The 13,249-nt window shown below is 40.7% G+C and overlaps 1 protein-coding gene across 9 annotated transcripts in view; it reads right to left on the bottom strand.

Annotated features, from left to right (window-relative positions):
- trpm3 (transient receptor potential cation channel, subfamily M, member 3) overlaps positions 1-13,249 on the bottom strand; it is a 150,918-nt gene that overhangs the window by 123,298 nt on the left and 14,371 nt on the right. For 7 of the 9 annotated variants that reach the window (XM_044368870.1, XM_044368874.1, XM_044368883.1 and 4 more), the window contains one exon: positions 11,461-12,868. The exons of the other annotated variants lie outside the window; for them this stretch is intronic. In XM_044368870.1, coding sequence (XP_044224805.1) covers positions 11,461-11,664 — 204 coding nt within the window. In that variant the 5' untranslated portion in view covers positions 11,665-12,868. The remainder of the gene's footprint in view (positions 1-11,460; positions 12,869-13,249) is intronic. 9 annotated transcript variants of the gene reach the window in all.

Genomic DNA, 13,249 nt, shown 5'->3' with positions numbered 1-13,249 from the left:
TCTTTAGTGTGACGACAAAAAAAGGTCTGTGCCACACCCTATAATGTGTTTGTGTGTGTAAAATATATAGAGAGGAAGAAATAAAATGTTCCACTTTCATTTGTAACACTCTTAGATGTCTCAAAAATTACCATGCCTACTTATTCCTCTCACTCTTAAAGCTCCATCTGTATCACACACTAACTCTCCTCCCCTGTCTCACGTACACACACACACACACACACACACACACACACACACACACACACACACACACACACACACACACACACACACACACAATCACATACAAAGCGCTTTCGTTCTCCCAAAAGATGCTTTGTCTCCTCAGCACGTTCTCCCACCTTCTAACACCTCCCACCGCGTTCACTGCTTAAACAAACTCTACATGATACTTCAGGCTGTTTCCAAGTTACTGTTGCTACGGATGTCAGTCAACACCCTCCACACACACACACACACACACACACACACACACACACACACACACACACACACACACACACACACACACACACACACACACACACACACACACACACCATCACTGCCATCACATAACCAGCTTATTTGTACTACCGGTCTGCAACTGAAACGTGTGTTAAGCAGATTAAATGTTAAGGACTTAGCTGTGTTGGCATGCCAGCAGCCCAGCCTCAGGTTTCTTATGACTCAGCCCCACCGGCGTGCTAACAGAAAGTCAGATGAAAGTCTCGGGCGTGGGATGACAGTTACTGAGAGAGAGACCAATTACTGAGATGTGCCAAACTTTCAGTGAGACCCAGCGCAACTCCCAAATGGAAGAAAAAGAACATTCTGGCATTTTGCCTTTTTGCTGCTGGTGGTCCCTGATTTATTTGGTACTGTGGTTACAGGGCAGTGTGAGGATTGATGTGTTCGCATTTTCACACATCTGTCTCTGTCCATCTGTCGCTCCCTAGCCTTTCTCCAGATGGTTCTCTCATCTTTCCTCTTCCCTTCTCTTCTCTACTTAAATTCTCATTAATTAGTATGAGGTGTATCACTATAGGCTAATGATTTACAAATAGGCCGCAGGTTCTATTATCCACCCGCGTTGTTGATTATGTAGAGGATGAAAAGAGCATGATGTCTAATACTGTGAATATGTATTTTAAAATAACCTTTACTAGATAAAACTTCATATACTGTAGCTCTCCGGTGTCAGTGACATTCAGGAAGAGGGAGTCCAATGACAGGAATATTCAACAGTTTGGAAAGACATGTGTTTGCTTTATAGCTGAGTGTTAGATGGGAGGATTGATACCCCCCTCAGACATGAGTGGAATCAGTGTTCTCATCTAACTCTGAGCAAGAAAGGGAATAAATGTTGAACAATACCTTTAAGCAAGACCATGAGAGGCAAGTGATTTGCAAATTCATACTATTTGTGGTGTGAACAGATATCTTCCCACAGGACGTAACGAATCAAAACTTACAGTAAGTACAAATGGTAGCCTGTCCTACGCTTTGGGGAATATTTTGTCCAGAGATTTACTGACTTCAGTTTTTGCCCTTTAAATGGTTACTCTCACAGTTGATTTATCTATTTTTTTTCAGAGGCAGAAGAATCTGTAGTCTGCAGTCGTCTGGTAATAGCAAGTGAGCCGTAACCCTGGTGCATCTTCTCCAATCATGTGCACTGAGTGTTGCACAACAGCTTTTATGCTGTGAGAGCCGCTGCCAACAGACAGGCAAAAAGTAGCCAATTAGTGGTGTAGCAGTGTGCACTGTGGCTGACACAGAGAAAGTAAGAAAGCTGCTATGAAAATGGAAAGGTTACGAGCTCCGCATGCTCTAACATGTGTTAAGAGAGCAGAAAACCTGATAAATAGAGAGAACACAAAGTTTTACTGAGGCAATAAAAGCAAATGCCATTACCAGACCATCTGTACTGTACTTTCTTCACACTTGGTTTTAGCATTAACTTGCAATGATTAGCCACATCACCCACGTATATCAGCTAACTAGATATTGTTAATCTCTCTTTCTAATAAAGCTGAGATCTCACACAATGTAACATTCTGGTTTGTTTTTTTAAAAAAAAAAATGATGGTGAGTTCAATGGTTTCTTAATTCATAGTCTTTCACAGTAGAAGCACAAGGGGACACTGGAAGCTACGTGTCAGCAAACGTTTTTAAATAAAATTCTAAAATATATTTTTCACAAGCTTGACAGTTTTATTCCTGGTCTTCTGGGGAACTATATTATATCTACAGTAAGACGGACAATAGTTGAAGAAACAAATAATAAAAAGACAAAGGACCATGGCTAAGCTCCAAAATTCACATTCCAGGCAGCTCTAAGATTCACAAGTATGAATCCAGGCTGCTGCACATCAACTTCACCACAGTAAAGAAAAAGCAGAGCTGCAGGGTAGAGACCTAACCTCACTCAAAGAGTCAATCAACTGAATTCAACTTTTTATTCTCATATCATACTGCCTTCACAAAAGAACCACGCCGACTTATTATACCTGCTGCCAAAAGACACTACCTGGGGAACTCTGCGTGATGCTACGGCTGTGAAAGTTGTTTTTTTTGGAGTAGGTGAGAGACAGACCATATTTTGCATGAAACTAGATGAAAGCAGAGTTGCCACCAGTGCTTCACTCCTGTCTGTTTGTTCTGATTATATTTGGTTTGTCAAGAGAAAGAGATGTGTGGAGAAGATACTGGTTGGGAAAGCACTCAAGGAGTTCTGTTTTGCTTCTACTTTCTCACTCGCAGACAAGACATAATTCATGAGACAATGGAGTGGAACTAAATCTGAGTCTGTACTGAGTATGGAAAAGAAGATGACACTTTATGTCCTTATGAGAGAAAGAACAGAGAAGGAGATATAGAGGTAAAATTAATCCTGCAATTCTGCTTTTACTCATACAGAGGATACTACATACATTGAGTAAATTTTACATGATGAGGGGGAATTATGTTACTACATCTAATTTGGAACCAGTATCACGCAAATCACATTGTGCTGTACTTTGCACCATGAGTGGTGTTGCCCCAGCCAGTTGTGAGAGAAAGTTTCATAATTTCTTCAACACTGTATCACAGCGTTTGACATGACATGTGGATATTAAGAAGACATTTTTATTGTATCTTGAGATGAGAGATGTTCTGCACCTGCTGCGTCCCTCTGGATGAAAAATGTATCTGCAAGTGTTACAGTGTTGCATGAGGAGTGAGACAGAGGGAGTTCTTGTCATGCAGTTATTATTTACAGTATGCAGCATGACTTCCTGCGATGCTGTGTGGTTCTAAGTTTTCAGTTTTGAGGACAGTGTCCTTGTCTCTCAGTCAAAACATTTACTTAAACAAGTTCACAAAATGCCGAATCTGTTGCTTTGTATGTTTTCTGAATGCACCAGTGGTTGCACTTTTAATAGCACAGAGGTATAAGACCACCGCAAACAAGTTGCCAGTAGCGATGGACTGTGTAGCAAACATTTCCCGGTCAACACACAAGCTAAAAAGCACTTCTTTCAATCAAGAGGCCCAATATCTTTAAAAGCCTCCCACTTGTAACATGATGTCTTTTTTCTGTGCACTGTGAACACACAAGCTTCAATTGTTGCTCATTCATTGCTCATCCTGCTGGTTTCCTTGAAGATACAGTATTCGACGGTTAGTTCTATCTACCAAGCTGAACCCATTAAAATAAATAGTAACAAATTACTTAATGAGTAAGTGGGAACAAAACACTCTGAATATATCCAACTATTCTGAATGTGTGTACCACCAGAAATAATGAAAGACAGACAGGGAAACTCAACACAAAAACCCAGTCTTCAGTCAGTCAGCTACAGGAATGTCTCAAACTTCTGATGTAGATGAAAACCTGAGTTGCCCCAGGTCTGTCTAGTACAGTAATTCAAATGTCCTTACATTTGAAACGCATACATTTGAAAGACTGCCCTCATGGTAGCAGCAAACTAGATAGTATCACAACTGGCAGCAGATCTCAAAGTTTTGAGTGTGATCTTTGACATTATTAATCAGAGGTTATGGTTCAGCTCAATTAGTATCTTGCTCACGGAACTTTTTCTCATCATCCTCGTTTGGGGTTCCCAAAGGTCTGATCCTCATGATATGTTTTCCCTTTGCTATACCGTCTAATTGATACCCCTAAAAAATCTAGACATACAATATAGCAGATATTGTATCTTATCAATAAAAGATGTTGGAGGGCTACTTACAAATAAAGACAGGCTAAGCTTTTAAAGATTTATGAAGCAACGTCTGTGAGCTAGTTCAGGCAGCCCAACTCAAGCTGCTGCTCCCCTCACTGTAACTTATATCCAACGCACCGTTAAAATCATGGCGGCATATGTAAGCTGTCAGTGCTCCACTCACACTTCGCTGCATGCCTGCTGCCACACAGCTCACATGCTTGTGTGCTGCCATTGCTGCCGTTCATACAGCATTTCAAAAGCCCCGCCTCCACCCCAGCATCCACCTGTAGGCTCTGAGTCTATCGTCTCCTGGGGGGAAAGTTAGTATCATCGCTCCCCACTTCCTGCTGTGTGAGATTAATGTTTCCTTGTGGGGACTGACGGGGTCAGAGCTTAGATGCCAAATACTAATGCTGTACGTATTCTACATTTAAATAATAATCGACTCCACATGAGTTGGCTGACTATTATGGTTCAACAGTCAGAACTGGCAAACCCCAGGAACTCTTCTCACTCTTCACTGGGACCTCCTGTCATGAAATTTTTAGGAAAACAAGATTGGCTGCATCTGAGGTGGAACAGCTATATGTCATCTTTCTGTATGTGTTTTTTAGGGCTGTAGTCTGCTGGTCGACTGGCCGTTTAGTTGGTCGATATGCTCTCGTCCGACTAAATTCTCATTGGTCGAATAATCTCTGTGTTATTTTCATAAGGAGAAAACGGGGGTGTATTCAAAACGTGAAGTGACGGTGGATGCGAGATGGGCAGAGGAAAAGGTTAGTAGTAAGTTGTCAGTCTGGCAGTAGATGTACAGTACAGACTACAGTGTGTCGGTTAATAAATGCGTTTCCCCAAATGCTGGAAAAGTGAAGGGGGTTAGCTCCAAAGTTAGCAACAATGGGTTAGCATAACCTGAAGACACAAAACAGAGAAATACAGAACAGAGAAATGTGTGGCTGATGAGTTTACTGTGCACTCTGTCCCATTACACCCCCCCCCCCCCCCCCCCCCCCCCGTGCAACTAATCAATTAGTTGAAGATTATGTACGATTTCCTTGTTTGTGAGAGCATACCAATAAACTTGATTTCGACTGTGAAAATGTGTGTTGCTGCTAAAATCAAATGGCTTAAATTCAAGCCTAATCAAGGAAAGACAGTTGTTTGCAGGCATCCAACTGGGCTCCAAACCTAAATTAGTGTTTCTGAACTAAAATGTGTTGAAAAATAATAATTTGGTTGCTCATGCTACCAAGCAGCAAAAAAAAGCACATGCCAGATTTCTTACTGTAACTCAGAGATAACTTGCCACTGGTCTTTGTTCTAAAAGCGTCCCTCAAAATACAACATGAATCGCCGAACCATGCATCGTTTCCATAGGAACCAACAAAAATCTTTTCTTCTTTCCGACCTCTGCCTCATGAAGTAATATCACACTTGGGTTCATTGTAATGAGAATCCAACACAAGCATTCACACATTTTCAGTTTTGTCTCCTCGGGGAACAAGAGATCCAAAAAGAACAACTGAATTGAATTTTCAATAACAAAACCGAATCAGCTCTTGTTCTTAAACTGAAGCCATGAAACATTAAAACTACATAAGCATGCAAATGTGTATTGTGCATAAAGAGAGATCAGAGTTCCGGTAGAGAGTGTTGTATTTGAAAATATGTAGCATAATGTTAGATTTCGTTTAGGAGTGATGCACGTTACGACGATACTGGAGCAGTAACAAAGTGTCCTAACAATGTTAGAAACATTAACAAATGTGCAGGACAAACAGTAATTGATGCCAAATGGACATGTTTAAGTGGTTAGATAAATGTATAAATTCAATTAAGAAGGAATATTGTTAAGTTACCACACATATGTCACACTTACTTACACGTACTTAGTAATAATGCGTAGTCCAAGATCAACGTGGTTGGATACAATAGTTCAGATCAAAGCATAATAAATAAACAAATATTATCTTTTTTGATGCTCATTGCTATTGACAGCAATATTGCAATATGCTCTCTCTCGTGATACTGGAGCACATCTACTCTCACCTTTTTAACTCTCTGTTTTTGACAGTTCAGCCTTTGACCAGCTTCTGGATGTTTTACATTTGATTGATGGACCACATGTACAAGTTGCTGTGTTTCAATTTAAAAGGCTCTACGCAGTTTGGCATAACTTCCTATTTTAGTTAAGCAAAACTAAAATTTAGCTAAAATGATTACATTTCATTTCATTTCAATGCTGTAAATATGGTACATGATTGATTCCTGCTTTGTGAAAACATTATCCTCCCATTTGTTATGTATGTGTACTATGCAGTTGCACAGTTTGACTTGGTCTTTAAATGTATTTTTTATTGCATCATATCTACTGTTATGCCATTATTATCGTGGGATAATAAAGCAGTCATTAGAAGAAGACATTTTAACATTTACAGTTTTAGTTTCATTTGTTTCATCATAAACTTTTTAAAATCATTTGGATAAAAGTTCATGTGATAATTGGCTATTTCTTTTTCTTAACATGAGGGAAATCTCAAGCAACATACAGCGAACACCAGTGAGCCTAATCAAAGCGACTAAAGACCACTGAGGAAGGGAGATAAATGGGCTATGGGAGCTTTTGAAGTCGTGCCCTGGTGCCAGGGGTGATCACAGTGGGTAAAAAATGTCTGTTTTCAAGACTATTGTGGTCCCACTGTGACATGAGATGAGGCTCATTACAGCCAAACAGTATCAGGGTGATGGTGTGAGCTGCAAGGGCTTTGACACTACCATCCTATCTCAAATTGAGATATTCTCAAAGGGACAATCCTCGTGACATACTGGTTCACACATGAAAATACACACATAGACACGCACACAAAAACACACACACACACACACAAACAAGACATCACACACACACAGTAACATTTTCATCTTGCTGTAAAAGGGACGAGGGATTTCTATAGCTGTTTTGAGCAGACGGCCTCGATGATCCACAGATGGCTTGATGAACTGGAGGGCATCCACATGGCAATAAAGAAACAAGCATGACTAAAACTGAGACGCGCGTGTTATCACAAAATTGTTCTCCATAAAGTTCTTTTTAAGCGACGGAGTCAGGCAGGGTTCAACAACATTAGCCAATACTACAAAATGGATGAAAGAGTCAAGACTCAATATGGCTGTCAAAAGAGAGAGAATGAGAAACCCATATGTCCTGTTATTTCCTCCAATTACAAACCTACCGAGTTATTCGCATCAGAGGAAAACATCAGATTTCACTTTGTAAAACATACAAATAAGACTTATACATCCAACATTTAGAGAAATTTAGGATTACATAAAAACAAAACAGAAAATCTTAACAAAAGAGTGACAGTGCGCAGAATATGCACCATAAAATAAGATATATACCAGTGGCAGTCATTTAAGAAAGCGGCAAACAAAGTAACAGAAGACATTAATGTTACCTGCAGGAGCAGTCAGCACAAAATGGAAAAAAAAACATTAATGTTAGCAACTACATCATGGCCCCTACTCGCCTCTGGCAAAAGAAATAACTGGGACAATAAACTATTTCAATCGCAAGGTCATGTGCCAAAATAACATTGTTGAAAACAGCATTTCAGTGAAAATGCATCTCTGGCGACTGACCAAAAAGTTGCTCCATGTATTACTTATTATTACCATATCCCATTTTCTCAGCAGACAATTTCAATATGTAATAGCAGGAAAATCACAGGTGCAATCGATTAAATTTAAACGACTACACTCCATTTAAGTGTCACAATTTCATTCGTAAGGGTCATTGGTTACATCTGTGCTTTGCCTGCTAAGATGTGTTCATATGTCTTGCCATGAAAAGGGTCGTGTTGACTACTGTTACTGGCACAGCAAGCACAATTTTTTAAGCATTTGGTTCTTTAACTCCCAACACATCCATGGTCCACTCACATCTGTATGTATTAGACTTTTCCTGACTCCACTATTGGATTTGCTGCACCTATAGAGTAAGACTGATAGCTCCACCCAAAATTAACCTGAGCAGAGGTCTAATCCGCGTTATGGCTCTTGGGAGCAATGTCGGTTTGTAAGTCAGGCTACTACTTTGGTCCAGAATATCTCAAAAACTATTGGATGGACTGCCATGACATTTGATACAGACATTCCTGGTTTCAAGATGATAAATCCTTGTGACTTTTGTGATCCCCTAATCATTCCTCCAGCACCACATTGAGGCTGACATTTGTTGTTTTTTGTGAAATGTCTCAACAGCTATTGGATGTATTGCCATGAAATTTGGTTCAGACTTTGGTGATTTTTAATTGTTCATCTTGTGCATCATCAGGTCTTTTTATTTATTCATTTTTGGTTTATGATCAAATACCTGCAAAACTAATCACATTCCCATCAGCCACAGCTGCACTTTGTGTTTGTTGCTAATTAGCGAATGTTAGCATGCTAACAAACTGCACTAAGATGGAACATGGTAAACTGGTAAACATTAGCCTGTTAGCATTGTCATTGTGAGCATGCTGACATTAGCATTTAGCTCATATGACTTCTACACCTAAGTTCAACCTCACAGAGCTGCCAGCAAAGCTGGAGACTCTTGTCTTGTTATTAAGCTGCTACCAGTCAAAACCCATAAACTTTAATTCATGTACAATTTAAAGTATCAAATTATTTCAAATTAACTTAGAGTTAATTTTTGTATTTGATGGTTTTGCAAGTACTGTACATGAAGATGTCTCTAGGTGACTTGTCTGACAGAAATAGATTAATACCTCTACAGTAAAATACACGTTTCAAGAGATAAACTTTAAATCCACGGTGTTTTTCTCTTAAAGCTCCTCTCCCTATCTGTCTTGGCCTCATCTCACTCAATCAGCACTTTCACTGAGAACTGTATTCTCAAAGCGTCTGTGTAATCCTGCGTCACTCGCTCACTTTCTCTTCCTATTTCTATCCTTCACTCTTTGTCTTACTCATTCAGTCAGTCATACACGGAGGATCATTGACTCCTTCACTCAATAACACACACACATGAACAAACACACATAAATAGATCCATTTGGCCATTATATAGACTAATGGTTCAAAGTGTCTAATGATTTGAGACTAGCAGTGGTGTTATGGTGGTATCACTCTGTGGTTCATATCCAAGCAACACAAATCCCAGAGGGCAGACACACACACATACATGCAAAACATAAATGCAGCTAGAGACACAGACTGGAGCACGAGCACTCATTATTGTAAAAGCACATATTGATTCAGTTTTTTAAAAACACACGTCTTTGTATTCACAGAGTCCATAATTACATCTGCGACAACACTGGCTGAGAGCCCACTACCTCATAGTAAGTATTACTTAAAAAAACATTTCCTCTGAGACTGTTATGTGTGCAATACAAAATAGCACTGGTTACTGGAGAACTACTGAAAAAAAAAAAAAAACACAGAAATGGATCTTGTGTCTCCAACTGTGCATATCTCTGTCTCCCACACATCTCCCAGCTCAGATATCTCTGCCAAATATCACCCCACAGATTGGCGAAGTGTGATAGTCCATGAGCACCAGCTAGCAGCCAGCTTTAGTTACTCTGACCTTGATCCGTAAACATCAGTTAAGTTCTACATTTCAAAAATAGAGTGGATGGGACCCCAGATCCATCAGATCCATATCACAGAGAAGTATCATCATTGCCTAAATGACTGTGGAGAATTTTTCCTCCACTTGCCTGACAGATGCCGCCCAAGGACATACACATCCTGTTTGAAGCTCTACAAGAACCCTAGTACCTGGAGGCAGACACAGGAGGCACACAGAGAGAGGGATGGAGTGAAATAACAAAAAAAGAGTCACTGATAGAAGGAGAAGAAGGAAGAAAGAGTCTAAGTTTATGTGTTCAACCAGTTTCCAAAATAGTCAATGGTTCCTTTTTCACAAATTTCTTAATAACTTCTAATAGTTTCTCATATTAAATCATTTGCAAGTTTTGAGAGATCCATCTTTCTCTTCCATTTTGTAAATTGTCTGCAAGTGGTATTTTGCACCATGCACAGTTATTGTAAGCCTCCCAGCTGTCAGTTGTTCTGTTGATATTTAATTAATGTTGCTTAATTATCACTTAGCAGCTGGTTATGTTTATTTGAGGATAATTATCAGCAAGATTCTTATATTGCTTGATATTGGCATCACTTCCGTTTAAACATAATTGCTTTGATGTTCCACAGTATTGTCACTTGAGACAAGGAAAAACCAACAAACAAACATTACCCCCCAGTATTTAACCAAGACTAAGTTTTGTAAATGCTGTGACAAAAGTATTTTTGCAAATCCCTAAGAGTCTATAGAGATGTTAACATCTAACACTATAAATTACACATGAATTATAAAGCAATAAAACTACCAGTTGTCCTTCAAATGATAACTAACTTGCAAATGGGATGCATCTATAATCAGTGCAAGGTCATCTTGTTTTTGTTTTTCAGTCCAGTTTTGGCTCAGACACCAGGTAGGTCATTTCATAGGTTGAATCATTACTGCACACTGGAGTTGTGCCTTGTTTTTTTAATATCTACTGGGTGCTGTGGGTTTTTGACAAACTTGGCCAATTGGTCAGTGCACACATTATGCACAGGGAGCACAAACATCATAATCACCCATATGTCCTTGGTAAAAAATCTGTTGTGGTGCTCCAGTAGGAAACTAGCACCACTGATACTGACATTATTTAGCAGTGTCTCAGAAGTTAGAAAAAGAAAACATGTAGCACATTTAAATATAAATGAAAAATAATCCCGTGGGTTTATGTAATAATGTTTGCAATATAGAGTATATCAACTAAAGAAAACTATATATAAATAAACTACAGTACTTGGTTTCCAGGGTAACAGGTGATGGGAGACAGTGTAAAGCTGAAAACAACTGCACAGCAGCAAAAACAGACTTACTTTGGGTAAAGCTAGATGCCTTCAATCACTCAAAAAGATCAGTAAGGGGCAACGTAGAGTGAATAATCTACTGAGGACACATGGATTTTTATGTTTAAATCCACATTACTAAACTGGTGAATTAACCAAGAAGTTAAGTCTTCCAAATTCCTCCACCCCATTTACCTCCTAATCCCTCACTGCTTAACTACCTCCCAGGCAAAGTGCTATCTCAACAGCAGCCTTTCCTGTCCTATTTCCCTCCCAGCACTCAGGTCATTGATTAATCTTTGGGGAAGCATGTAGAGGGGGCCTGTGTATCCTCGAAACATCTTACCGGTGGCTGCTGAGAGTTGAGCACCCCCCTCTTGGTAGACCCCCCTCTGGAGCTGAGCCTTTTCCACGACTCTGAGAAACGTCCCTTGGTGGTGGGACGCCCCGGCCCAGATGTCCCGGACGCAACAGATGAATCATCCCGGGTGGAGAACGGCCGCTCCCTGCGCAACTCCCTCCGCTCAGCCCACTTCTTCTTGGAAGCCATTTGGTGTTAAAATTTGGTCAAAGAGATGTGGGAAGTAGGGCAGCCACACTGAGTCTAGGAGGCTGTTCTTTAATCAAACTAGAGCCACAGGTGGCATCTTCACTTCATGTTAAACTCTGCTTCCAGCTGAACTAGTCTATTTTTCTTTTTCCAATCTTTGTGTCTCTACTTTGTCTTTAAGTCTTCTTCTCAGCTCAGGAAATGGTGCGAGAGAAATTTCCGACTCCTTTGCACCTGTTTCTTTCACTTTCCCCCCCCCTCCTCTTCTGATCTCTTGATCATAAGACGTGGGACAGCAGATCTTCACCAGTACGGCTGCACTCCTGTGCTCTTCTTTTCTTCTCTGTAAGCCTTCCTCTGGGAGGTATGAGAGTCAGAGAGGAGAGGTGGCGAAGCAGAAGGTGCTGTATGCACCCTGTTGCATGTGCTGTTACTGTGGCTCGGCCGTTGATGCTGTTTTCCCTCCTCACAGTGAGTGAGAGAGTGAGAGAGAGAGAGAGAGAGAGAGAGAGAGAGAAACAGGGAAACAAGGCAAGGGAAAGAGAGAGGGAGGGAGAGAGGAAGAGGAGGGGGTTGGAGTGTACGGTATTGAGATCTGGGTGAAAAGGGGCTTCAAGACAGAGACAAAATAATAACAAGAAGCTCACACAGTGGTCTGAGGAAGAACAGGAAAAAAAAAGAGCAAAAGACAGCGAGACAAGTGGAGAGGAAAAAAGAAAAGGCAAGAAAAACGAAGAGGGGGGTTCCTGTTGAGCATAGCGCAGCGCTGCTTTAAGCTGACTGAGAGGCACAGAGACAGACACCCTGTTCAGTAAGTCACTCTCTCACAGTGAAAACTGTGCTTTGAATACCCACAGCCACTAAACCTCCATCTCCTCCCTCTCTCCTGATCCTCTTGCTCCCCTTAGCTTTCATTCACAATCTCAGTCTTTCCCTCTTTTCTGTCCGGGGTACACCCCCCTGCCCCCCCCCCCCTTCTTTCTCCTCTTCCTCTTTGATGTGCATGGTTCACAGTTCATGAGTTAAGCCACCTGAGCCTCGGTCTCTCTGGCGCGATTGAAGACTAAAGAAAGGGCGATGCCAAATGAAACTGGTACTCGTGATCTTTTCTGCTTTTTTCAATGTCCTGGTCTTCTTCCTCTTCTTCAACTCTCACACCTCTCACTCAAAGTCTTCAGATGTGCTAAAAAAAAGGCTGGAAACGCTGTGGAGTTGTGGAGTTGATAGAAGGTGAGAATTTGAATAATTACTTCAGGTGCAATTGTGAGAAAAATGCTTGTTCATGCATGGATCTGCAATGCTTCAAACTCTTATTTGGCCTTAGAAGATTAGAAAATGATTCTGGGACGAGAGGACAAACTGAAAGAGACGGAGTGAAACAGACAGAGAGAGAACAAGTGAGATATCAGGATCGAGACAGGGAGACAAAGTAAGAAGAGGTGACAGTGTCTGAACACCGGGGACATTGTTGTCGTCGCTCCCAGCAACCACTCACCACCTGGGACTACACACCAGTGTGGGTTTATATGTGTGTGTGTGTGTGTGTGTGTGTGCCTGACTGAGCAGTGAAGAAGAGGGAAAGTAA

This window comes from Thunnus albacares, chromosome 2 (genome assembly GCF_914725855.1).
Source record: "Thunnus albacares chromosome 2, fThuAlb1.1, whole genome shotgun sequence".
NCBI classification, from domain to species: Eukaryota; Metazoa; Chordata; class Actinopteri; order Scombriformes; family Scombridae; genus Thunnus; species Thunnus albacares.
This window is presented reverse-complemented; position numbering and strand designations above follow the sequence as displayed.